This window comes from Pelobates fuscus, chromosome 8 (genome assembly GCF_036172605.1).
Source record: "Pelobates fuscus isolate aPelFus1 chromosome 8, aPelFus1.pri, whole genome shotgun sequence".
In the NCBI taxonomy this organism is placed as follows: Eukaryota; Metazoa; Chordata; class Amphibia; order Anura; family Pelobatidae; genus Pelobates; species Pelobates fuscus.
The window spans coordinates 85417200-85444211 of NC_086324.1; the positions used below are offsets into that span (position 1 = coordinate 85417200).

At 36.8% G+C, this 27012-nt stretch overlaps 1 protein-coding gene across 1 annotated transcript in view; it reads right to left on the minus strand.

Moving 5' to 3' along the window:
- Positions 1-27012, minus strand: part of TRPM2 (transient receptor potential cation channel subfamily M member 2) — a 302532-nt gene that overhangs the window by 118850 nt on the left and 156670 nt on the right. The window contains exons 14-17 of the mRNA XM_063430124.1: positions 26185-26322; positions 22969-23098; positions 20612-20757; positions 12946-13058 (exon numbers count right to left, since the gene is read on the minus strand). Coding sequence (XP_063286194.1) covers positions 12946-13058; positions 20612-20757; positions 22969-23098; positions 26185-26322 — 527 coding nt within the window. The remainder of the gene's footprint in view (positions 1-12945; positions 13059-20611; positions 20758-22968; positions 23099-26184; positions 26323-27012) is intronic.

A 27012-nucleotide genomic window follows, 5' to 3' on the forward strand; every position in this document is an offset into this window, starting at 1 on the left:
ATACATTTGGAGGGATTGTTGACTCATGTTCTGTCCCATTAGCCTTCATTACTGGTGGTAATTGTATTTGTACATGTCCCTTTTTAAAGACACTTTATTTATTGTATGTTTGTTAATATATCTTTTTTTTTGGTGCATCTAACAAAATATTTATAAGCAAATTTCATTTGCAGTTATATTAGTGTGCATCTGTATCTGTTGAATATATATGTTTTGGGGGAAATTTGAGGGAATGCCTTATGAGGTTTTGTTTCTCCATGCAATTATGATATGGCATTATTTTTTGTAGGACGATTCTTTTTTCACAAATGTGTTGGTCCCTTTTTAAGAATAAAAAATGGGTCGCAAGAGAATACTGAGAACGGGCAGCAGCTGAAATAGCCTGCCCTTCGGTCGGTCCCCGCTCAGTTCTCAAGCTGTTTTTTGCTCATCTTGTGCCATTACAGAGAGAACTTCTCTGAAACATATCAGACTGGTCCCACCCATACGGGCAGTCCAGATCCGAAATGCCAGCAAGTAACCTCTGCACGAGAGACACAGCAACCCCAGACGATCGTTTCAGCCTTGTTAGGCATCATCAGTGAGGCATAGCTGATATCTCCCTAGGCACCGTGAGCAAGGGGTCCACGTCTGGATTATCCCTTTAAACTTGTGGAGAGTAAAAAATGGGTCGCAAGAGAATACTGAGAACGGGCAGCAGCTGAAATAGCCTGCCCTTCGGTCGGTCCCCGCTCAGTTCTCAAGCTGTTTTTTGCTCATCTTGTGCCATTACAGAGAGAACTTCTCTGAAACATATCAGACTGGTCCCACCCATACGGGCAGTCCAGATCCGAAATGCCAGCAAGTTAAGTTCCCTCTGCACGAGAGACACAACAACCCCAGATGATTGTTTCAGCCTTGTTAGACATCATCAGTGAGGCATAGCTGATATCTCCCTAGGCACTGTGAGCAAGGGGTCCACGTCTGGATTATTCCTTTAAACTTGTGGAGAGTAAAAAATGGGTCGCAAGAGAATACTGAGAACGGGCAGCAGCTGAAATAGCCTGCCCTTCGGTCGGTCCCCGCTCAGTTCTCAAGCTGTTTTTTGCTCATCTTGTGCCATTACAGAGTGAACTTCTCTGAAACATATCAGACTGGTCCCACCCATACGGGCAGTCCAGATCCGAAATGCCAGCAAGTTCCCTCTGCACGAGAGACACAGCAACCCCAGACGATCGTTTCAGCCTTGTTAGGCATCATCAGTGAGGCATAGCTGATAGCTCCCTAGGCACTGTGAGCAAGGAGTCCACATCTGGATTATCCCTTTAAACTTGTGGAGAGTAAAAAAATGGGTCTGATATGCTTCAGATATGTTCTCTCTGTAATGGCACAAGATGAGCTAAAACCAGCTTGAGTTCTGAGCGGGGACCCACCGAAGGGCAGGCTATTTCAGCTGCTGTCCGTTCTCAGAATACTCTTGCGACCCATTTTTTTCTCTCCATAAGTTTAAAGGGTAATCCAGACGTGGACCCCTTGTTCACGGTGCCTAGAGAGATATCAGCTATGCCTCACTGATGATGCCTAACAAGGCTGAACCGATCGTCTGGGGTTGCTGTATTTCTCCTGCAGAGAGAACTTGCTGGCATTTCGGATCTGGACTGCCCGTATGGGTGGGACTAGTCTGATATGCTTCAGATATCTTCTCTCTGTAATGGCACAAGATGAGCTAAAACCAGCTTGAGTTCTGAGCGGGGACCCACCGAAGGGCAGGCTATTTCAGCTGCTGTCCGTTCTCAGAATACTCTTGCGACCCGTTTTTTTCTCTCCATAAGTTTAAAGGGTAATCCAGACGTGGACCCCTTGCTCACGGTGCCTAGAGAGATATCAGCTATGCCTCACTGATGATGCCTAACAAGGCTGAAACGATCGTCTGGGGTTGCTGTATCTCTCGTGCAGAGAGAACTTGCTGGCATTTCGGATCTGGACTGCCCGTATGGGTGGGACCAGTCTGATATGCGTCAGATATGTTCTCTCTGTAATGGCACAAGATGAGCTAAAACCAGCTTGAGTTCTGAGCGGGGACCCACCGAAGAGCAGGCTATTTCAGCTGCTGTCCATTCTCAGAATACTCTTGCAACCCATTTTTTTCTCTCCATAAGTTTAAAGGGTAATCCAGACGTGGACCCCTTGCTCACGGTGCCTAGAGAGATATCAGCTATGCCTCACTGATGATGCCTAACAAGGCTGAAACGATCGTCTGGGGTTGCTGTATCTCTCGTGCAGAGAGAACTTGCTGGCATTTCGGATCTGGACTGCCCATATGGGTGGGACCAGTCTGATATGCTTCAGATATGTTCTCTCTGTAATGGCACAAGATGAGCTAAAACCAGCTTGAGTTCTGAGCGGGGACCCACCGAAGAGCAGGCTATTTCAGCTGCTGTCCATTCTCAGAATACTCTTGTGACCCGTTTTTTCTCTCCATAAGTTTAAAGGGTAATCCAGACGTGGACCCCTTGCTCACGGTGCCTAGAGAGATATCAGCTATGCCTCACTGATGATGCCTAACAAGGCTGAAACGATCGTCTAGGGTTGCTGTATCTCTCGTGCAGAGAGAACTTGCTGGCATTTCGGATCTGGACTGCCCGTATAGGTGGGACCAGTCTGATATGCTTCAGATATGTTCTCTCTGTAATGGCACAAGATGAGCTAAAACTAGCTTGAGTTCTGAGCGGGGACCCACCGAAGGGCAGGCTGTTTCAGCTGCTGTCCGTTCTCAGAATACTCTTGCGACCCGTTTTTTTCTCTCCATCCCTTTTTAAGAATGCCTACTTAAATGAGCAAAGACAAACTAAGTTATATTTTATCTCACATTTTATCTAAATATCTCAAATGTATGAAAGATATTATTTCATGATAAATGTCGTTTTATGTTGGGAATTAATTTATTTTTGGTTGTCTCTATCCCATTGTATTTAAAGGTGCATGGCAAAACCTTTGGAACATTAAAGGTGTGAGGTGTTCTTGGGGGGATGACGACGTGACGTCACGCAGGGAGCGTAGCGTACACGCAGAGCTGAGCTGGAATCCCACGCGGGAAAGAAGGAGTCACCGCCCGCCTGAGTACGCGAGTGTCTGCTCCCACGATTATGCTGGCCGGCCCCACACGCTAGGAGAGACAGCCGTCGCTTCAAGTCTTCTAAGCCCCCTGAAGTGAAGCTTTCTTTGGTACTGCTGTGGGCAGATTGAAAGCATATACACAGAAAGGAGGTGAGCGCCAGAGCAGCAAGCTAGGAAACTGACAATATCAAACTAAATAAGGCATTTAAAAAGCATGGTCTAAAAGGGGGAGGAAAAAAAAAAAGAAAAAAACTATTTAATATCCAGTTCTGAATGAGTTAAAATTGAAGCAGTTGAAAATTTTAAAAGGGGAAAAAAAAGAGAGAGAAAAAAAGGAAAAGAAAAAGGAAAAAAAAGGAAAAAAAATACAAACATACACTGCTCAATAATCAGCTCTGAAAGTACTAAAGTGGAGAAGCTGTAAGCGGAGAAGCCAAGCAGTGTATAAACTGAATTGAGTAAAGATAAAGAAAGAAGGATAGTAAGAAAGGAGGAAAAGAAATAAGAAGGAAACAGCTAAAGAATTTAACACCTCCTCAAAAGCGGAAAAAAACTTGAAACGTCTGATAGGGCATTTCTGCTAAACGTAGCTCCCTAATAAAATACGTGTTAGAAAATAGAAATCAGACCCAAAAAATGGCAACAAGGAAAATAGCTGATCAAAGGCAGGATTTGAAACCTCCCCCCAAAAAAGACCGGGAAAAAAAAGATAAACTGGAAAAGAGACTTTCAAATTTTTTTAATGTCCCAGCAGATAAAAGCACCTTAGAAATCTCTCAGATGTCAACTCCAAATAAAGCTGCCTTAAGTAAGGAAACTGGAGATTTCAACGATACTGAGGTAAAGGAACGCTCAGATGAACGACAAATGATCACCCCAGTGTACTTAAAAGAATGTTTAGATCTACAGTTGGAACAAATAAAAATAGAAATGCAGGGGAGCTTTGCCGCTTTAAAGAAAGATATATTGAAGATTGGACAAAAAGTCAAAGTCAACGAACAAAAAATAGAAAATCTAGAATTTCTTTTACAGAAGCAAAGTGAGATTATTGAGAAACAACAAACGAAGATAAATGATCTTGAAGAGAGAACCATAGATATAGAAGACAGAGGCAGAAGAAATAACCTGAGAATAAGAAACATCCCTGAATCCATCTCACAAGATAATTTGTCAACTTACCTCCCTGAGTTTTTTAAAGCTCTTAAAATAAATATTGATGATAAAGTGGACTTTCTTGAAAGAACACATCGACTTTACAAACCAAGAACACTTCCAGCTGACCTCCCAAGAGACACAATCATTGCTTGTCACTCCTATTCTTTTAGAGAAAAAATTATAAAAGCGGCAAGACAAATGGAAAGAGATCAAGGCAAATTTAATGATATAAAGGTCTTCCCGGATTTGTCTTTCCAGACAAGAAAATCGAGGAAACAATTCCTGCCAGCTACTTTGCGCTTAAGGGAAAATAATTTAAAATACCGGTAGGGCTTCCCCACCAAACTTATAGTTACTAAAGATGGGATTACATACACATTTGGAAAGGTCACAAATTGGTTGGAAAAAATGGTTTAATAATGGATAGAATTGGAATAGTAAGGTGATATCTCCTGTTTTGTATTCAGATTGATTCATTATTATATTTAAAATGGAATAGGTTTAATATGTTAACTATCCTTTGGGAAAATGCAGAAATAGCACTTTGAGGGTTTAAATTTGATATTTAAAGAGAACACAGAGCATACAGGAAGTTTTTTTTTTTGTTCTTTTACCGTATATAATATGGCTTGTTTGAACTAAATGTTGGATCCTGTCTACTCTTCGCTTAAGGGAAAATAATTTGAAATACCAGTGATAGACGGGTTTATGTATATACTTGTTTCACTTAAGAAGATCACAAATTGGTTGGAAATAATGGTTTAATTTTGCATGTTTTTTTTTAGCTATGTAATGAGATTTTTCTGCCTCGTGCGGAGACCGACTCACTTATATAAACACAAGGAAATAGCTGGAGGTGTTAATTGATAACTACTGTTTTTTTTTTTTTTTATGAAAAGAAGAGATAAATAAAGGGTTAATTAATTAAGAGTAAATTAAGGGTTTAGTCTTAATGCTTATGGGGTACAAAGGGTGTGTTTTTTCTTTCGAAGGGTATAAAATATGGTTTGTTTGAATATAATGATGGATTTTGGGGTAATGTAGTAAGGGGAATACATAGGATGGAGATAAGGACGAAAATAGTGTATATTTCATGTTAACATGATAAGGGAGAGAATCACGTTATGCAGTAGCAAGTTGGACTGTTGAGATAATTTTTTGCTGTTAGGCAAAGCACCAAGAGGAATACAAGGAAAAATAATTAATGGTAGTGGTATTTATGTACCATTGGGTTAATTTTATATTTATTAGGATACTGTATCCTTTTTCAAAATCGTGTAGCACTTGGAAAAAATTAATGGAAAACAGATATATATAATACTTGCACAAGTTGATAAATTTGAATCACACGAGTAAAAAGAATTAGTATCATATAGAAGTAACCCCATTAATAGTTCTACTGCGAAGTTTGGTGGTAAAGATGTAATGGAATTCCAAATAATTGTGTGATTATAGGGTTTTATAGTATTGTTTTACAGTCGGGGATTTCAAATTTTGAAGGGTAAAAGGTTTTAGTTACTTTGCTTGCAGTGGGGAGGTTTTTGGATATTGTTGTAGCAATTTAGAAGGCGAAGGAATAATTCAATAATATGGGATGGTCATAGCTCAGCTTTTTCTTTTTTCCTTATCTAGGAGTTATCCTGATGAGGACAAGATCCCAATTAGGGTTTTTTCCCCTTCGGGGGATCTATACCCAGAGTTTAGGACTCAGGGTTATTTGTATGAATGCCCCTCATATATGAGGGGCTGGTATATGATTGGTGTGGTTTGTGTGTTAGGGGCGGGGGCTCAAATTCAGATTAGGAAGAAATTTATAAAACAAGTCCATCAAGATTATGGATAATGGATTCTGGATTTTGGAGAATTTTTTATATCGATTGATACGACGATGAAAAATTGTAATGGTTAAAATTATATCGTTAAATTCTCAGGGCCTAAATTCTCCTTGTAAGAGAGCGATTATGTTTGACTATATTAAAGGACCACTCTAGGCACCCAGACCACTTCAGCTTAATGAAGTTGTCTGGGCGCCAGGTCCAGCTAGGGTTAACTAATTTTTTTATAAACATAGCAGTTTCAGAGAAACTGCTATGTTTATCAATTAGTTAAGCCTTCCCCTATTTCCTCTAGTGGCTGTCTCACTGACAGCCGCTAGAGGCGCTTGCGTGATTCTCACTGTGAAAATCACAGTGAGAGCACGCAAGCATCCATAGGAAAGCATTATGAATGCTTTCCTATGTGACCGGCTGAATGCGCGCGCAGCTCTTGCCGCGCGTGCGCATTCAGCCGACGGGGAGGAACGGAGGCGGAGAGGAGGAGGAGAGCTCCCCGCCCAGCGCTGGAAAAAGGTAAGTTTTAACCCTTTTCCCCTTTCCAGAGCCGGGCGGGAGGGGGTCCCTGAGGGTGGGGGCACCCTCAGGGCACGCTAGTGCCAGGAAAACGAGTATGCTTTCCTGGCACTAGAGTGGTCCTTTAAGAGCGAAAAAGCTCAAATTATCTTTTTACAAGAGACGCATTGGAAAAGAGAGGACAGTTTAAGATTTGTCCCACAAATGTTTTCAATAGTAGTATCCGCCTCATTAGAAAAGCAGAGGGAGAGAGGGGTGGCTATTCTGATAAGTGACGATATGTTAAAATCATCTATCAAGAAACAGACGAGGAAGCCAGAGTTATAATACTGATAATCAAAATCCAAACATAAATTTATACTCTAGTAAATATTTATGCGCCTAATAATCCTTCCAATAAGTATTTCTATAATCTTTTAGATAAAGTTGAACAAATAAAACAGGGTAAACTACTTCTAACAGGGGATTTCAACCGAATTCTGGATGCTAGTTTAGACAGAAAAACATTAAATAAAGCTGGGCCAAATAAAGCTGCAATTTCGCAGGCAGTTCAATTTCAAAAGATACTCAGGAAATATGGATTAATGGATATATGGTGTGTGTTTCATCCAATGGAGAGGGATTTTACATGTTTCTTCAGAACCTATTTTTCATATTCAAGAATTGACTTTTTCTTGGGTAATGATGGTTTGGCCAATTGTACTAAAAAAGTTCTTATAGATGAAGTCTCATGGTCCGACCACAATGCTATCATTTTGGAGTTGGACATAGAGAACAATAGTGCCAGAAGAACAAACTGGAGATTAAATGATAACATCCTTTCTAGAAAAGAAAATAGAGAATATATCGAGGAGATGACAGAAAAGTTTTTTCAGGAAAATGAGGGTGGAGAAGTCTCACTCCCAGTAGTATGGAACGCATACAAATGTGTTATAAGAGACTATCTAATTATTTGGGTACAATTGATAAAAAAAAAGAAGGGGAAATCCCTGCTGGATCTCTATGTTGATTATTATAAATTATCTAATGAAAATAAAGCCTCACCAACCCAGGAGATAAGTACAAAAATGTTATTAATGCAAAATAGTATAAATGAATTATTATTTGAGGAGAAAAATAGAAATTTACATCCTTAAAGATAAATTGGTACTATAAGAGTAACAGGGCAGATAGGTTGCTCACAAATAAATTGAAAAAGAAAAAAACAACTGAGGAGGATCCATAAAATTGAGACCGAACAGGAAACGCTTTTGTGCCCAAAGAAAATTGGGTCAGCCTTTAATGACTATTATAGACAATTATATAATTTAGAATCTGTAGATCAACAACTTCCCTCATCAGAATATTTTAAAAATAAAAAATGCCAAAAATAACTAGAGAACAACTTATGGAAATAAATAAACCAATAATTTCTGATGACATTAAAGCAGCAATAAATAAGTTACAGATCAACAAAGCCCCTGGCCCAGACGGTTATTCAAATAAATTCTATAAGATATTCAGAGATACTCTTTCTGTGCGTCTTGCTAGGATATTTAATGAGATAGTGGTAAGTCGTACATTTCCTAAAGAGATGCTTCAAGCAAATATTGTCCCAATCTTGAAGCCGGACAAAGATCCAGCTAAATTGGCAAATTACCGCCCTATATCTCTCCTCAACGGAGATGTAAAATCTATGCCTCGTTTATAGCAGACCGCTTAAAAATCTGTATTTCTGCCCTGATACATCAAGACCAGGCCGGATTCATTCCTGGCAGAGCAGCTTCAGGTGGTCTCAGAAAGATATTGGATGTTCATGATGCTGCATCGAGGAAGAATGTCCCTTCTGACCCTGTCATTGGATGCTTAGAAAGCTTTTAACAGGGTCAGATGGGATTTTCTGGGGAGTGCATTGAAGTTGTATGGCATAGTGGGGGCAGTCTATGACGCCATTATGGCCTTATATACTATACCTTCAGCAAGGACGGTAGGTCCAGGAATAGATGCAGACTGGTTTAATTTCACGAATGGTACTAGGCAGGGCTGCCCCCTCTCCCCTTTGCTTTATGTTTTAACCATCGAGCCCTTGGCAGAAGATATAAGGCAAAATGGGAATATTAAGGGACTTAGGTTAAATAATGTAGAATACAAGATCAACTTATATGCTGATGACGTCATGCTTATGTTGCAGAATCCTAGATACTCGCTGCCGGAATTGATAAAGGTACTAGGTCAGTATAGTGAATACTCAAATTATAAATTAAATACTAATAAGACTACAATAATTACAACTAATATATCTAGTGAAGATAAGCATTTTATTAAAATATCTTATGATTTTGTCTGGGCAAAGGACAATATTATGTTCCTTGGTATTAAAATACCAAGAAACATAAAAAAAGTTATAGAGGTTAATTTTCTCCCCCTCATAAAATATACAAATAAGACCTTAAAAGAATGGGCTAGTAGGGAAATTTCCTGGATAGGGCGTATAAATACTATTCGCTCATACATTCTGCCCAAATGGAATTATCTTTTTAGAATGTCACCAATACAATTCCCAATTCCCTGGTTAAAAATGATACAGTCAGCTTTCTCTAAATTAATTTGGAAGGGGAAAAAACCCAGAATAAGTTTACATTTGTTATCTAAGAAAAAAAAAGATGGGGGTCTTGCTGCCACAAATATAATAGAATATCACAATGCCTGTATGGTGGCACATGCTGTTAATACTTTAAGTATAGATCAAAAAGATAAGCCTGGAACCAAATAGAACAATCATTAGTAGAGACAGACAGTCTGTCTGCCCTATTTTGGGCAACAAGAGAGGAGAAATATAAGAGAAAACTAGTATGTCCAAGAAATTTGATTATTATTGACAGTATTTTGAGATACTGGAATAAAATCAAGAAAGACTTTAAAATACAATATAGACTGTTTCCATTCTTACCCATAGAGGTGATTAAGGGGAATATTGAGGATATTAATATCAGCGGATGGTCACAGAAGGGAATTAAGAATATCCAAGAGATTATAGATAGAAAGGAAATCAAGCCATTTAACCAGCTACAAATAGAGTTCGGGATTGATAACAAGGAGATATTTACATGTTTAAGAATCAAGTTCTATTTGGCGAAATTCTTGGATTTCCAGGTTAATAAAAACTCAAGTAATCTTAAAAAGATTCTGGAAACTCATAGAATTTAAAGCCATATTACTAGATGTTACGAGTTCTTAAAGGACTCTCAGAAGCCCTATTTCTGGAAATCTAAGATCAAGTGGGAAAAAGACCTACATATTGAAATTACTGAGCAAGATATGATAAGTGAGATAGTTAAGGTCAATAAATCGGTACATTGTCTGAATATAGTAGAGAATTTTTATAAACTCATAAACAGATAGTATATGGTCCCAGAAAAATTGGCTAAAATGTATAAAGATCAGAATCATGTTTGCTGGAGATGTGACGATGGGAAAGGAGATTATCTCCATGTATGGTGGCAATGTAAATCTTTAAGCAATACATGGAAGAATATTTATCAACAGATTTATAATACCTGCCATATATATATACCTTTCACACCACAGAGCTTTTTGTTACATCAGGGATGGCCCTCTATGCCTACTGAAAAATGCATGTTAATAATACACATTTTAATGGCAGCCAATATAGTTCTAGCTAGGCATTGGAAAAGCAATAAAGTGTTAGAGTGGGCTGAAATAAAAAAAAAAACAAGTAACATACCAATTTAAAATGGAAATTGGAATAATTCAAGAAAACTCTGTTGGTTTGAGGAAAATTAGCAGGTGGAAAAATATAGTTGACAAGTTTATGGCTAGTAATGAAGGTTTATAATATAGAAGGTTTGTGATGCCCCCCGTGTGTGTTTGACTCCGGAGAGATACTAGCGAAAGATGCACCCATTTGGGAAGTAAATATATAAATGGCTAGAACAATGCTAGTTTCTCGGGACTGTATGTGTGTTTCAGTATGAATGCTGGTTGCTGATACCTCAATTTTGCTACGTATGTAACTTATAGATACTGTTATCCTACTGCAGTTAATTTTAGCTATGCAATATATGGATTTTTATGTGTACGTATTTAAAGTTATATAAGTACTGTCTTTATAAATGCATTTTATATACATCTGTTATATTGGAAACATATTTATATGTAGATTTGTATTGCTCATTGAGGTAATGTACGTATTTTTGATAATTGTAAAAAAAACTTTTGGAAAAATAAATATATATATAAAAAGAAAAGAAACATTAAAGGTGGAGGGATTACAAATATCAAGCATAGGTGGACAATTACTTGAACATATACCCTACTACAGATAGAGAATGAGAAAAGTAAAAACTTAAGTCTCCCTCCTGGTTCACATGAGTTACTCATTAATAGGAAAGGGGCCATTAAGCAGATTCCCACAGGCAGAAGGATGGTTCAATGATTTGTGTATGTTTGAACCCTCTTTTTTGGGGAATCCAGGCTGTCCCTTGTGAAGGACCACCTGGTACCCCAGGTACTACCTCCACCAAGCCAAAGGGGAAAAACCTTAAATGCTTCTGCCCCAGTCGCACAGCATGACTGGAGTCTTTCTAGAGCTTTTTCATACTGGATCAGAATGCAATGATATAGCCTACAGCACTTTATTGAACACAACACAGCTATTTATAGGAGTAATCACAACCGTGGGTCATCAAACAAAACAAAACAAGTTACTCCCTGGTGTCTTGGTGCCTAGGACATAATTAGGTTAATATCCCATAATTAAATTACCTGTCTGACACCAAGTCACATTGCACAATAGCTATTATATAATAAACTAATTACCTTCCCTTTTGTTTCACCTTTTATACTTACAGACACGTAAACACAATTATCTCCCATAATACATGAAAACCCCTAAAAACATATATAATACTATAAAGCAATCCCACACATGTGGTAATCCTGGATGGCCCCTGTCTGAGCACCTCTTTTGGGGAAAGTGTAATGAGCTTCTTCACACACACCCTTTGCCTATAACAGGCACAGGGTGGCTAAAACATAACAGGTATCTGGGGATCTACATACAATGTCAGTCTTCAGCCCCCAGTGATGATGACTACCATCACATCCCTATTTCATTTAGCTATTTTTATTAGAGGAACACTAAAGTCACTAGAACCACTACAGCTTAATGTATTGCTTCTGGGGCATAAAGCCTGCCCCTGCAGTTAACAGTGTAAACACTGACTTTCCTGAGACAATATAGTGTTCGCACTGCTGCCTAGTCCACCTCTAGTGTCACTCAGGCAGCCACTAGAGGGACTTCCTTTTTAAGGTCCTGCAATCTTTGCAGGACCTTTGTTTAGTGTTTCCACACAATACATGAAGATACTGAATGCTCCCCTTGGACATGGGATTTTTTGGGGAGTGCATTGAAGTCGTATGGCATAGTGGGGGCAGTCTATGATGCCATTATGGCCTTATATACTATACTTCCAGCAAGGACGGTAGGTCCAGGAATAGATGCAGACTGGTTTAATATCACGAATGGTACTGGGCAGGGCTGCCCCCTTTCCCCTTTGCTTTATGTTTTAACCATCGAGCCCTTGGCAGAAGATATAAGGCAAAATGGGAAGATCAAGGGACTTAGGTTAAATAATGTAGAACACAAGATCAACTTATATGCTGATGACATCATGCTTATGTTGCAGAATCCTAGATCCTCACTGCCGGACTTGATAAAGGTACTAGGTCAGTATAGTGAATACTCAAGTTATAAATTAAATACTAATAAGACTACAATAATGACAACTAATATATCTAGTGAAGATAAGCATTAATATTATGTTCTTTGGTATTAAAATACCAAGAAACATAAAAAAAGTTATAGAGGTTAATTTCCCCCCTCCTCATAAAGTATACAAATAAGACCTTAAAAGAATGGGCTAGTAGGGAGATTTCCTGGATAGGGCGTATAAATACTATTCGCTCATACATTCTGCCCAAATGGAATTATCTTTTTAGAATGTCACCAATACAATTCCCAATTCCCTGGTTAAAAATGAAACAGTCAGCTTTCTCTAAATTCATTTGGAAGGGGAAAAAAAGTTTGGATGTATCTGACCCGGACAGCAAATGTTATCCTAACAGAAAACATTGTTCTTTTGGTTGAAGTAACTCTTTAAATATACATTGGTTTAGTTAATTTTCTTCTGATTACCTTGCAGCAAAGAAAAAAAAGTTGAATTTGTAAACTCTAATAATCCACATATGAAAATATTTGTACTAACTAAATTGACAATCATTATAAAATAACTGGTACGCACAATGTGATATTGTTACTAAAGCTGCAAATGGTTTGTATAATTACCTGAATGTTATGAAACGGCTGTAGAGAAGAGGGAAGCAAAGCATACAAAGGATTATCCTCCATAGTCCGTTGTCAACACATATCTCCCCAAACCAAACTCTGGTGAGAAATGCCTATAAAAATTTACACAAATTGTTCAGAAATTTCAAGTGCCAGAATAATTCAACAAGGACACATATGGCGTCTATTTAGAAAATAATTACCCCTACACATTTTTGGGCTATTCTCTCAATTGTGAATCGGCAGATCACAGTGAATTTTGAATTTCAGTCCAAAATAGCCAGAATGAAAAAATAGCAGCTTTAGAGAGTTTTTTGTTTTTAGTTTTCAGTTTGGCTATTGGGGCCTAAAATTTACATTTACATTTAGTTAGCCCTACTTGTTCTTCATACTACAGATAAGGGATATAGGACTTAAAGGACCACTATAGGCGCCCAGACCACTTCAGCTTAATGAAGTGGTCTGGGTGCTAGGTTCAGCTAGGATTAACCCTTTCTTCTATAAACATAGCAGTTTCAGAGAAACTGCTATGTTTATAATAGGGTTAATCCAGCCTCTAGTGGCTGTCTCACAGTGAGAAGACACCAGCGTCCATAGGAAAGCATTGAGAATGCTTTCCTATGGACAGGCTGATTGCGCGCACGGCTCTTGCCGCGCATGCGCATTTGGCCGATGACGGCGATATGGAGGAGGAGAGGAGAGTTCCTCGCCCGGCGCTGGAGAAAGAGGTAAATTTAACACCCCTTCCACCCCCTAGAGCCCTGAGGGCACTATAGTGCCAGGAAAACGAGTATGTTTTTCTGGCACTATAGTGGTCCTTTAACCCCTTCCCGACCGGTGACAGAAATTTTCCGTCAACCTTGTCCTTCAGTTAAGGACCGTTGACGGAAAATTTCCGTCATTTACTAAAGTTAACCCCAGATCGCTGCGATCGCGGGGTTAACGGTGCTCCGGTCTGCCTCTGCATTAGGGGCAGACCGGGAGCACCCGGTCGGGCTGTCCCAGCACCGGTGCTCGCTCTGACAGCATGTCAGAGCGAGCACATGTGCTCCACATACTCACCTTCCGCCTCCCTGCACTTTTAAAGTGAAATCCCACCCCCCCTTTACCCTGTTTTAATAAAATTAACCCCTTCCCTGCCAATTGATCACTGACTACAGTGATCAATTGGCAGGGTATACATTTTAATGTCATCTGATTTTTTTTTTTTAACCCCTGAGGGTTAATTATTTTTTTTAACCCTCAGGGGTTACATTTATTGTATTAATTAATTTAAATATTTAAAAATTATATATTTAGCTAGCTGGGATGGGTGGAAGTTAGTGGGGAATTGGGGAATTTGGTGTTAGGCTAACTAGGGATTAACGTAATTTTTTTTTTTTTTTAAATAAGCTTTAAAAAGGTAAAAAAAAATGTTTTAACTGTTTTAGTAACGTTTAAGTAAAAAAAAAAAAAATACCACCCCCCTTTACCCAGCCTAAATAAAATTAACCCCTTCCCTGCCAGTTGATCACTGCCTACAGTGATCAACATACAGATCGCAGTATTATACTGTGATCTAATTTTTTTAACCCCTGAGGATTAACTTGTATTTATTTTTTTAACCCTCAGGGGTTCAATTTATTTAATGAATTCATTTAAATATTTTATAATTATATATTTTGCTAGCTGGGGTGGGTGGGAGTTATGGGAAAATGGGGAATTTACTGTTAGTGCTGCTTACTGCTAGTTAGGGGTTAACGGTAAAAGAAAAGTTTAGAAAAAAATGTAAAACATTTAATAAGTAAAAAAAAGTTTAAAAACAGGTTTTACAAAGTAAAAAAAAAAATTTACAAAGTAAAAAAAGATTTACAAAGTAAAACAAATACATAAAAAAATGCTCATTACCACTACACCTGGTACAAGCAAGCGGAAAAATGATCCCACGCTAAGGTTCAAAATATGCCTTTTGAATTACCCTGGGATGTCTTCTTTAAGAAATGGTATGCCTTTATGGAGTAATTGGATTATATAGCCTTGTAAAATACTCTAAAATGGGACATGGACACAGCGTAAAAATTCAAAGTTTGAAAAAAACTGGAATGGCTGTGTCTCAAATGTGCCCCTTCAATGTCCACATATACCTGGCAAAGGTACATACGGGGGTATTGCTGTACTCAGCCGACATAGTTGAGCAACATATGAAGTATTATACAGTCGTAGTACACATAAGGTTTGAAAAATATACTGCGCAAACTCACTTTGTGTGTCAAAAAGGCAGAAAAAATGCGTATTACCACTACACTTGGTACAAGCTAGCGGAAAAATTATCCCACGCTAAGGTTCAAAATATGCCTTTTGAATTGCCCTGGGATGTCTTCTTTAAGAAATGGTATGCCTTTATAGTGTAGTTGTAATATGTAGCCTGCTCAAGTGCTCCAAAGTGGGACACGGATGCATCAAAATCCTCCATGAAAATTCACACTTAAAAAACTTAACTTGTTATGTCTCTTTTACAGCAGTGTAACTTCACAAAATAGTGTCTAGGTCATACATTGGGCATATTGTTTTACTCAGAAGGCTTAGCTGAGCATAATTTGGGGGGTTTGAACTTAGTGGCACATATGAAATGTACAAAATGCCCAGCAAAAATGTAATCCATATGTAAAAAATGCCCAAAAATATATTTTACCACATACTTTGGCATATATTGGTGAAAAAATGGGGGCATGTTAAAGCACAATTTGCACCATATGAGATACCCTGAGGTGTCTACTTTTACAAATGGTAGGCCTTTGTGAGGTTTTTTTGAATAGTCAAACTGCTATATTACCCCAAATTGAAGCATAGGCCCATTAAATCCGCCTCTCAAAATTCTACTGTAAATGTTGAAACGGACAGGTCTCCTATATGGCACTGTAGCTTCACGAAATAGTGCCAAAGACATACAATGGGGGTACCATTGTACTCAGCAGAAGTAACTGAACACATAATAAAACCTTGTACAGGAATAGCACACACCAACTTTACAAAATACACATGAGAAGTTCTTTGTTATAAGTTTGTGTGCCAAAAAACCCAAAATACTAAATTTTACTCCAATATTTAGCAGAGATTGGCGGTGAAATGGCTACTTAGAAAGTGTCAAAACAACCTTAGGACAATAGCCTGTGATGTCTACTTTATATAAATATATACTTTGTGTGGCAATTTTGTTTTCTTTTATGGCTATTAAGCTTACAAGACAAACATACCAAATCTAAAATCGCTCCATATTAAAAGTTTATTTTACTCCTTGTGCTTTGTGACCTGTAACTACCCAAAAAAACTGAAAATCCCAGACACATTATATATTCTGTAAATCAGAACAACTAAATTAATTTATTTTTAATTACTTTCTTTAATCTGCACTAATTAGGCACACATTATTATTGCAAAAACTGTACAAAAAAACACATTTTTCTTTTTTTTTGCATTTTTCTGTATTTTTTTAATAATAAATAAGCATTTATTTATATATATATATATATATATATATATATATATATATATATATAATATGTAACGGGGTTTTGGGGATGCCCCCTAGTGTCTTTGGGGTCCTTAAACCTAGTTAATTCACTATGCCTGACAGGCGGATCCTGAGCCTCCGCTATCTGGGAGCTGGGGTACATGTCTGCGGCAGCGCCTCCACCCAGTGGAACATCCGGGGTAGGGATGTGGGGTCCCACTGGGAACATACTTGGTGCAATAAGACTGACACAGCCTAACTGGAACTAACTTTATATGGTAAATAGCAATTGAACCGACACACATAGGAAAATACAATGGCGTAACAGATAACAATGCAAATGTGGATTTTCCCCACTCACCCACCAGCACACCTGCGTCCCACCCCCTTATCTTCACCCTAGCGGCCGTTGGTGCACATAGGAGAGTTGGGGCCCTAATAAGTCCTGCTCCACAGAGTCACTGACACAGCCTCAGATGTGTAATGTCTGTACGGGACCTCAGAGTCTTTACTGTGAGTGAGAAGACAGGTGCCCTGTGGTGATACAGGGAGAGGTTTGGCTTACCCTCACAACACAATTAACCAGGTAGTCAGTAGCAGTCTCCTCTCACTGGATTCACCAAACGTCTGGGCTCAATGCTTGTTTTTGCCAGCAGATCCCTCTCTCATCTGGTGTGATCTTGGGTGAAACAAGTTCTCTCCGCCAGGATCCATCTCTTTTTACAGTCTCTCTCACATATCCTCCATTTCAGCTCAGCATGTCATCCTTCTAGAATCTTTTTAGGCCCTCCTTCCCCAGAGCTGTGCAGGAAATCCTCCCAGGAACTGATGATGCCACACTCCTCCCACTGATTTCAGCAAGTCATGTGATCAATGCTCAATGTTTTATTAACAACATACTGGGGCCATGTGCCATCTACTGGGCATTTCAGATAATGCAGCCTGTGTAACTTCACAGGGTTACATGTATATATATATATATATATGTTACATCAAATGAAAGCCCTTTCTGTCCTCTAAAAAACAGTATATAATATGCGTCAGTGCAATAAACGAGAGAGATGCAAATTGAAGTTAAACGCATACAGCAAGAAAATGCAAAAATTGCTTGTGTCATTAAGCGTAAGACAAGCTTCTGAAGCTGTGTCCTTAAGGGGTTAATCAATTAAACCGTACTGTTTGCTTTTTTTGGATCAATAACAAAAACAGATGTGAGGAACTCTGAACTTAATGGACGCATGTGTCTTTGCAGTCTATGTAACTATGTCATTGATTTGTTTTTTTACTTTATTTATTTAGCTATTTTGCATTTTGAGGGGTAGGATGCACTGTAATCATTCCGATCTATACAAGATGAGTTGCTAACACAAAATGTAGGATCCTTTGCCAAGAAGTTACATTATGAAAGTTTTCTCAAACTTCAGCAAGGTTCTTAAATATAAAACACTGTGGCCATCTTTACAAATTATCACATTATTTAAGTTTTTTTTTCCTTAACGGAATCCAGTGTATTGCTATTATAAACATTTCTTATGATAAAGCAACATGACTTGAAAAAACTGTGTTTCTGGGAAGCTGTTGCACCACTTGCTTACTAGAGTGAGAACTTTCCAAATTAAGGTCAAAACAATCAAACTATAAAACATCTCTGAGTCAGCTATGCTTTCAATTTGGCTACTCTTACCTTAATAATGAAATTCACTTTGCATTTTCAGTTTAGTAAATAAATCTGAAAGTGTGCTGCAAAGACTGCATATTTGTACTTTTACCACTCTGTCTAAAGCATATCAGTCCAAACAAAAGTACAATACTGAAAACTGAAGTCATCCGTACATTGGCTATCAAATAGAGGAGAATAATGTATAAATGGAAATTAATTTTATTGAGTTAAGCTAGGTCATGTTTGGCATGGCAGGTACACTTTAACTCTAAATGGAAATCCCAAAAAAACAAAATCATATTCTATAAAATATAGTACTAACACCACGTTAAATATTTCTGAAAATATAAAACATCTGTTAACCCCTTCAGGACGGAGTCAATAGTGCACGTTCTGATCAAAACAAAACGTAAACAAAAACTGGAATTTGCGCTATATGTCTGTTCAGCTGTAGTTCCCCTCTTTCAAATTATATGCACCCACACTTATTATATATCATTTTGTTCAGGAGAAACAGGGCTTTAATCTATCATTAACTATTCATATATGGAACATCATTTATTATGAATAAAAGAAAAAAAAATGTGAGAAAATAAGATTTTTTTTTAAATTTGCATTTCCGTCTGACATTTTAACTGTGAATGTCATAATACTGTTAGGTTTTACTGCAAAAAAAATGCACATATTTGTAATCAGCGATGTCTCACGAGTACAACAGTACCCCCCATTAACAGGTTTTATGTTGTTTTGGAAAGTTACAGGGTCAAATATAGAACATTACATTTTCAAATTGAAATTTGCCAGATTGGTAATGTTACCTTTGAGACGGTGTGGTAGCCCAGGAATGAGAATTACCCCCATAATGGCATACCATTTCAAAAAATAGACAAGCCAAGGTATTGAAAGTGGGGTATGTTTAGTCTTTTTTAGTAACCACTTAGTCACAAACACTGGCCAAAGTTAGCGTTCATATTTGTTTTTGTGTGAAAAAAGCAAAAAACGAATATTTGGGCAGTGTTTGTGACTAAGTGGCTACTAAGAAAGACTGGACATACCCCACTTGCAATACCTCGGGTTGTCTACTTTTGCAAATGGTATGCCATCATGGGGGTAATTCTCATTCCTGGGCTACCATACGCTCTCAAAGGCAACATAACCAATCTGGCAAATTTCAATGTGAAAAAAATGAAATGCAAGCCTTATATTTGACTCTCTAACTTTCCAAAACACCATAAAACCTGTACCATGGGGGGTACTGTTATTCTCAGGAGACTTCACTAAACACAAATATTAGTGTTTTAAAACAGTAAAACATATTACAACAATAATATAGACCATAAAAGTGCAGTTCGCTTGTAAAAAATGCAAAAAACGTCACTTTTACTTAAAATATCATCATTGTAATACAATTTACCAGTTTGAAACACGAATATTTGAATTCAGCGAAGTCTCCCGAGTAAAACAGTACCCCCTATGTACAGGTTTTATGGTGTCTTGGAGAGTTACAGGGTCAAATATAGTGCTTGCGAATTAAATTCTCTGCACTTTCTCCCTGTGTTGTCAGGCATGTCAATCAAATTTTAATTAATCAAATCACATAATTACGTTAAAAGATTATTTAAATATACATGTAGAATTTTAATATATATGCTTTTATAGGTATTTAAATTCTACGTGTATACTAATGTAATCTTTTATGTAATTATATGTATTTATCTATATATATATATTTGCGGTTATTTGTATTTTATATATATATAGATATATATAGAATGTCATTCTAAGTGTATTTTGTTACCGATATATATATATATTAATAAAAAAATACAGTTAGAATGAAATTACATATGCATATATAATTTATATTAAATTTTGTTTCAATATTTTATTTATTTATTTTATTATTTTATTTATTTATTATTTTAATTATACGTATTTATATATAATATATATATGTACATCTATTATATATATAATATATATACATATTATATATATGTAACGTCATTCTAAGTGTATTTTAATATTAATATATATACTTATATTAATATTAAAATACACTTTGTATGACGTTACATATATATATAATATGTATATATATTATATATATAATATATATACATATTATATATATATAAAAATATATTTAATTTATTTTTACACTTGTGTTTTATTTATTTTTTATACTTCCCACCAGCAGGGGGACTGTCTGATATTTCAAACAGTCCCCCTGCTGGCAGATCCACAGCCAGCTATAGGGGGCCATGTGATCGCTCTTTGAGAGTGATCACATGGCCCCCGGGGGCCTGATTTGCCGTGGGAGGGCTGCCTGGGCTGTGAGGCAGTCCTCCCGAAGCGGATCGCGGCGGAGGTAAGTACATCTTACCTCCTGGGGCTGCAAGCCGTTACGGCGTGCTATGCCGTCATAACGGCTTTAAAGCCCACTTAACCCGTGACGGCATAGCACGCCGTAACGGCGTTAAGGGGTTAATGACAAAAAACTGATAGGTACATACCTGTACACCTCCATGTGATACAAATTTCATATTTTTAGCTTCCAAAGCTAATTTTAAACAAGTTGTTTTTCCCCATGCTTCAGAAACACGAATTAGGAGTTTCAGTGCTCGTTCATCATCTTTCCTGTAACACTCAGCAAACACACCTAAAGCAATGGGAAAACATAGCCACACAGAAATGCAAGATGAAAACCACAATAAATAAAACATTGTATTCACACTGGTTTATCCACTTAATACTTAATTGTAGCGCAAAAAGTGATGTTTTGTAAAAATGTACCAAATTAGTAATAGTGATAGCTATGCTAGTTTTTCAATTTGGTTTTCAATTCACTACTATCTGAAGCTTAGTGAACAAATCCCAAGGAATCAAAAGGGTGATGAAATTACATCTAACTCAGAACTTTTGTAATAGTTCAAGAACTATTGCCAGTGTTCTTGCTTAGAAGTCATGCCCAGTCTCCAGTAGTTGAAACCCAGCTTAAAAAAATTCCCTTCCCTGTCTGGAACTTATTCCTAAGATGGACGGTTCCTCTTTTTTGGGGAATTTATTCTGTCCTTAATCATAAAGAACGTTTGGCACCTTTCTGAAATGAAAAACTTGTAAATAAAGAATGTGTTTGATTAAGCTCCAGTGGTGTCAGCCTTTGTGTTCATGCTATGCAACAGTTGGTCTGTCATCACTTAGCACTAGGACAGGCATAGGCAACCTTCGGCACTCCAGATGTTTTGGACTACACCTTCCATGATGCTTTACTAGCATTATGGGTGTAAGAGGGGATTATGGGGGATGTAGTCCACAACATCTGGAGTGCCGAAGGTTTCCTATCCCTGCACTAGGACCTCAATTTAATATTTTTGGATACACTTTTAAAATGATTTAATATTATGACAAATAAATAAATGTTGCAATGTTATATATATATAATTTAACATCAACGTTTTGATTCATTCAGGTCTTTATCAAGATCTTGATAAAGACCCGAACAGGTCGAAACGTAAATGCACAGATAATTTGTTTAAATACAATAAATACATTTTTTCATGGATTTGAGACCTGGAATGCTCCCTCAACTTCATTTTTGGTATATATGTACGCGGGATTGCACCTAGGCACAATATCTAGTATCTGTTTCCTGAAAGGAGGAGTGCCAAGCATATATATATATATATATATATATATATATATATATATATATATATATATAAAAAGTCCTGTTATCTCATTGCACACACACTTCAATGTGAAGTTGTGCCTGGTGCTGTTAAGCCAATGCCATAATTTACACAAATATAGGGAACAAGAGGAAAGCGCTCACGGTCTTTTGGTTTCTTTAAAACGATATTCCTTTTATTTCATTGTTTAAAACTTGATCGACGTTTCAGCCATCGTGCATGGCTTTCATCAGGATCTTTTACAGCTCAAAGAGCAATATTGAATCAAGGTCTGGGTCTTTACCATTAGCAAAACATGGCGTATATGGGTCACATGTTCTTAGTAGTTAGTAAATAAGGCATGCTTATGAGTAATTTCCATGCTGTTGTTGTCATGATAAGTATGATATGGCATCACTAAGTGGTAACATTTAATCTGCAACTGTAATTGCTGCAAGCACAATATATTTCTGAAATGAACTGCCTAAAGGTGTATTTGTAATCACATTTACTGTGGATGGCATGTTCCTTTTAAAAACAAGGGAAAAAATATGAATTTGACATCTATTATGTAGGATATTAAGTCTGACATGCATATCAGTCCTTGGGAATACGAAGAGAGTGAGTAATTAATTGACATCCATCTAAACTAAAGATAATAGATGAGGTTGATAAGTGCCTTACTTTGCATGTGCACAGCACTTACATTTAAAAAGTTAATATCACACTTAAACTAAGACAGGTAGGCTTTGACTGTCATAATGTTTCAAAGAAACACTTGAACTTCTATTTCACTATAGCTCTGTATTAGATTATGTATTATCCCAGGAACTTATGCAATCTCCTAAAAAATATTGCTATGCCCATATATCATCCACATTCAGACTTTTATCACAGTTTGTGAAACCTATGCACACTTTGATGAAATTCAAAATTATTCTCAAAGCAAAGCAAAATGAACTCAATTGTTACCCATTATAACCTTGTGACAATAACAGTCATTCTATTTCTATTATTCTCTGCAGTCTAATAAAACCTATATATATATATATATATATATATATATATATATATATATATACACAATACATTATATATATATATATATATATATATATATATATATATATGTATACACAATACATTATATACGCACTTAATGAGCTATACTTTAAAAAAACATTACTAATCATATTTACAACCTATAGCTCTATGTTCGTATTCTTCAGCCATGGACAGCATCTCTTCGGAGGTGTCTGTGTCTTCTTCCTCTTTTGATAGTTCTTTTAGAATTTTACTGCAACCCAATGCAGCTGCGATGCAATCACGACACTGTAAGTGTTAAATAAATAATCTTTAAAATGTGAAAAAACATGCTCACCTGTACAGAAACACACATACACTCGTCCTTATGCAATTTAAAATTCAATTAATTTATTTATTATAGATGCATACTATAACTGGCATATACAAGATGAATTAAGGTGTTTTATGTGTTAGTGTTATTAATTTGTATAATGTGTGCTTCTTTGCATGTCTTTCAATCAATTAAAATTCTAAATGCAACTATGTGATATGACTTGCAGGCCTGAAAACCCTAACAACCTAAAAAACTATATTGATGTAAAACAATATTCTTTCAGTTTTTATATGCAATTTACAATGTACATATTTCATCTAAATATCTAAAGTTATTAAAGTTGGTCTATAACCTGACAACCATTAGATGGATGATGTATGCATGTACCAATGAAAAGACAGTGAGGCATATACAAAATGTGTTTTCTTATTTTATACTTTTTGGTCTCATTCAACAAAAAGTATCAACTTGTTTAGCAGTATATCACTGAAATGTATAATGACAATTTAAGATTCTACAAAATTGGGGGCCTGGTCTACCACCAGGAAGCAGAGCAATGATTCCCATTCCTAACGGCACAATGTGACAAATTCAGGTGACATTTGTGGTACTTACCAAGTCTGTGACAGCAAAACTAGCAAGTAAATTTTGTTCTATTGTTCACAAGGTAAAAGGAACTCCTTGTTGGTGAATAGCTGCTTTATTGGATAGAGAGCACTTATCACTTTTTTCACTATCTGTGACAGCAAAACTGCCTGACTACTACATGACAGCACCGACTAAGTCATTATAACATTGCATATAGCCATCCTTATCATACAAAGAAAGCACTGGAAGCTCACTACACTTCAATAGTCCATTAGAAGCATTTATCTAATTGTAGACGCCTCCACTGCTATCATGGCCAGAAGGAAAGAATTAATTATCATCACTGCTGCACAATCACAGCATCTCCTATTGCTGGGGTTACCATACCAAGAAACTGGTTTGGCAACATGGAGAACATCAAGCAATGTTCCTGAGGATGGCATGCACATACTCTGGGAATGGAAGCTATTGCACTCCAGCTTTCCCCAGTAGAAGGAATACTCCTAATAAAGTGAAACTAAATTTGCATGTTATTGGATCACTAAAATAATTTTGTTAATCTATGCAATTTGTTTTATGATTGGTAATCTCCACTGTTGATTTGCTAGATGGACTAAGCCAAATGTAATCTTTCTTTCTCTCTTTCTATTTTTGTTGTTGTTGTAGTTTGTTTGATTTTCTGGCCATGCTATCTTGTACCAGTATCTAGGGTCATTTTGATGTTTGTCTGTTGCATCTCCCTCTCCTGGTATTATGCAATATCTTAATATATTTATGTCTTACATGACTATAGTCCATAAGTTCTTTGTTTAAAATAATATCTATGAATGTTAAAGGGTTAAATAACTCACATGAAGATGTCTGGCACTAAGAGAGATGCGTAATGCTCAGGCTGTTGTCAAATACCACAAGGAAACTCATAGCAGTAGTGCTCGTAGTGCTCCACTTTTCAGGTGAAATGCTTTTCTTGTATTTTTCCCCTTAAAAATTGGGTGTTTATAGCTATCAAAACACTATAGTGATGACACAAGTAGACTCCATATTTTGGTGGAGCCTTTAATGTTATGCAAGTTACTTTAGTGAGTATTTACCATCCAGTGGTCAATAATTGATTTTTTTATTATTATTTCACAGCAGCTTCCACAAAATCTCTGAGCTAATTGCATTTAACATACTTTCAAATAAGCCTTTACACAATAAATTAATTTTCCTTAGTCAGAAACTGGCTCATCTGCTAAATATAATCAAACGTCATGATACTTCAAAGTCTCCAACCATCTTTTAGGGTCTATATTTTCTACTCACATTCTCATTCAAAATATACAAAAAATTATATGTGGTCATTGATAGTTCCCAGAGTGCCTAATGTTTTAGACTTTTTCCACTGGCCAAATAACATGATCTAATGATGTCCCACTGACAGAAATGTGTAAAGCCTTATAATGTGCCAGATATATGGAGGCTAAATAAGATGCTGCTTGATGATCCTGAAATTAACAAGTGGCATTACAGACTACTTTTCATATAATAAATATGATGATGCCTCTATATTAACTTCCTTTCTCTTATGTCATATGTCTAAGGGCTCATTTTATGTCTCATGTCTTATTTTGTATTTACAAATTAAAATATCCTAAATTATATCTAAAGAAATTAATGCAACAAGTGTGATTCAGTAAAATACAATATACATAGTATGTTGACTCCAAAATTAATACTTTCTTGGATATTGTATATTGAACCTCCTAAACGGAGCAGCAGATGTACTAGGGTTAAACAAAGCAGCAGACATGGATTAAAAATTGAGGTTGCATCAAGAAAGTGGTGTTCTGCCCCCTGGTGCTAGCAGCCTATGAGAACTCAGCAGGCAGTCCTGCCTTTTAGGGCATCATACTTACAGCCTGAAAATGACTCATTGGGAAGAACATGTGTCTGTCAGAGATTAATTCACAAAACTTTCCATAGGATTCAATTAGATTTTTGGGCAAACAACCATAAATATAGTCAAGCTTTTTTTTTTTTTTTTTTACTTTTCCTCACAGCAATAGAGAGAGGTAGAGGAGGGAAAATGGAGTCCTAATAATTAAAAGGACAAAAACAACATGTTTGATCAAACAGGCACATCTCGAAGGTGTACATTTACACAGACAAAATAATTATTTATTTAAAAAAAAAATGTTTATTATTGCAACAAAAACTGGTGCACCAGCTGCCCTTATGGATGAGCTTCCACCAAATAAGCATATTGCTGTCTGCTCACTGCAAATAGTAGGATGTTAAAAGGTAAGAAGGCAACCAGGGAATCTAGCCCCATAACAACTTCATTAAGGCAAATTTGCTATTGAAGCTGAAGTCTGGATGGAATGTCCAATACATTTTGCAGTTTAAAAAAAAAAAAAAAATAAAAAAAGTCAGTTTATATTAGTCACTACACTACACAAATCCCCATTACAATTAGTTTTATACATACCTGAACCCATATAATTTCTGCTAATTCCTTCCTGTTTTGAACAATGGCCCAAATAAAAAGATCTCTGACTGGATCCATAGTGCATGATGCACTACCTTGAGAACGCTTGTGGAAAGTTCGGAGTGTAACCCCTTGTACCTGCAAGGACAAGATCATGTGAGTGCATTAAACGTCAAATTCAGTGTGCTTGGTAAAAAAAAAATTGTTAGAATACGCATCAGCATGGGCAAAATGTAGTAAATCTATATGCAAATTATATGCATATATTTTCTTGTTTTAGGAAGTCATTAAATTGGATGTCTACAGTATCCAACAGTAATGTAATACTGATTTGCTTAGAAAAGTTGAGCTGAATACCTTATACAAACACCCCTGAAGTCCACCCTCCACAGTATAAACCTCAAACTATGCTTACAGTAACTTTAAGTGTTGTAGCATGAGGTTTATGTGACTGTGTGTGTGTGGGATGTATGTGTTTTGACTGTGTGTGATGTGTGGGTATGTGTGAGCAATTTGTGGCTGTGTGTGAATGCCTGTGAATTCTATATGTGGGCACTTGTGAGCGATATGTGCGGCAGTGGAGTGATGCTTGGTTATGTATGGGTAGCTGTGACTGATGTATATTGCTTTGTGTAAGTAGCAGTAAGGGATGTGTATTGCTGTCTATTGGTAGCTGTGAGTGAAATGTGTGGTTATGTGTTGGTAGTTTCATGGGCAAGACTGGGAGAAAAAACTGTCCAGGGCATTTTATGGCATATTAGACAACTTTCAGATTTAGCAAATTGAAATTTTTCTTATAGATTAAAAAAAATAATAACTAGTCCTCAC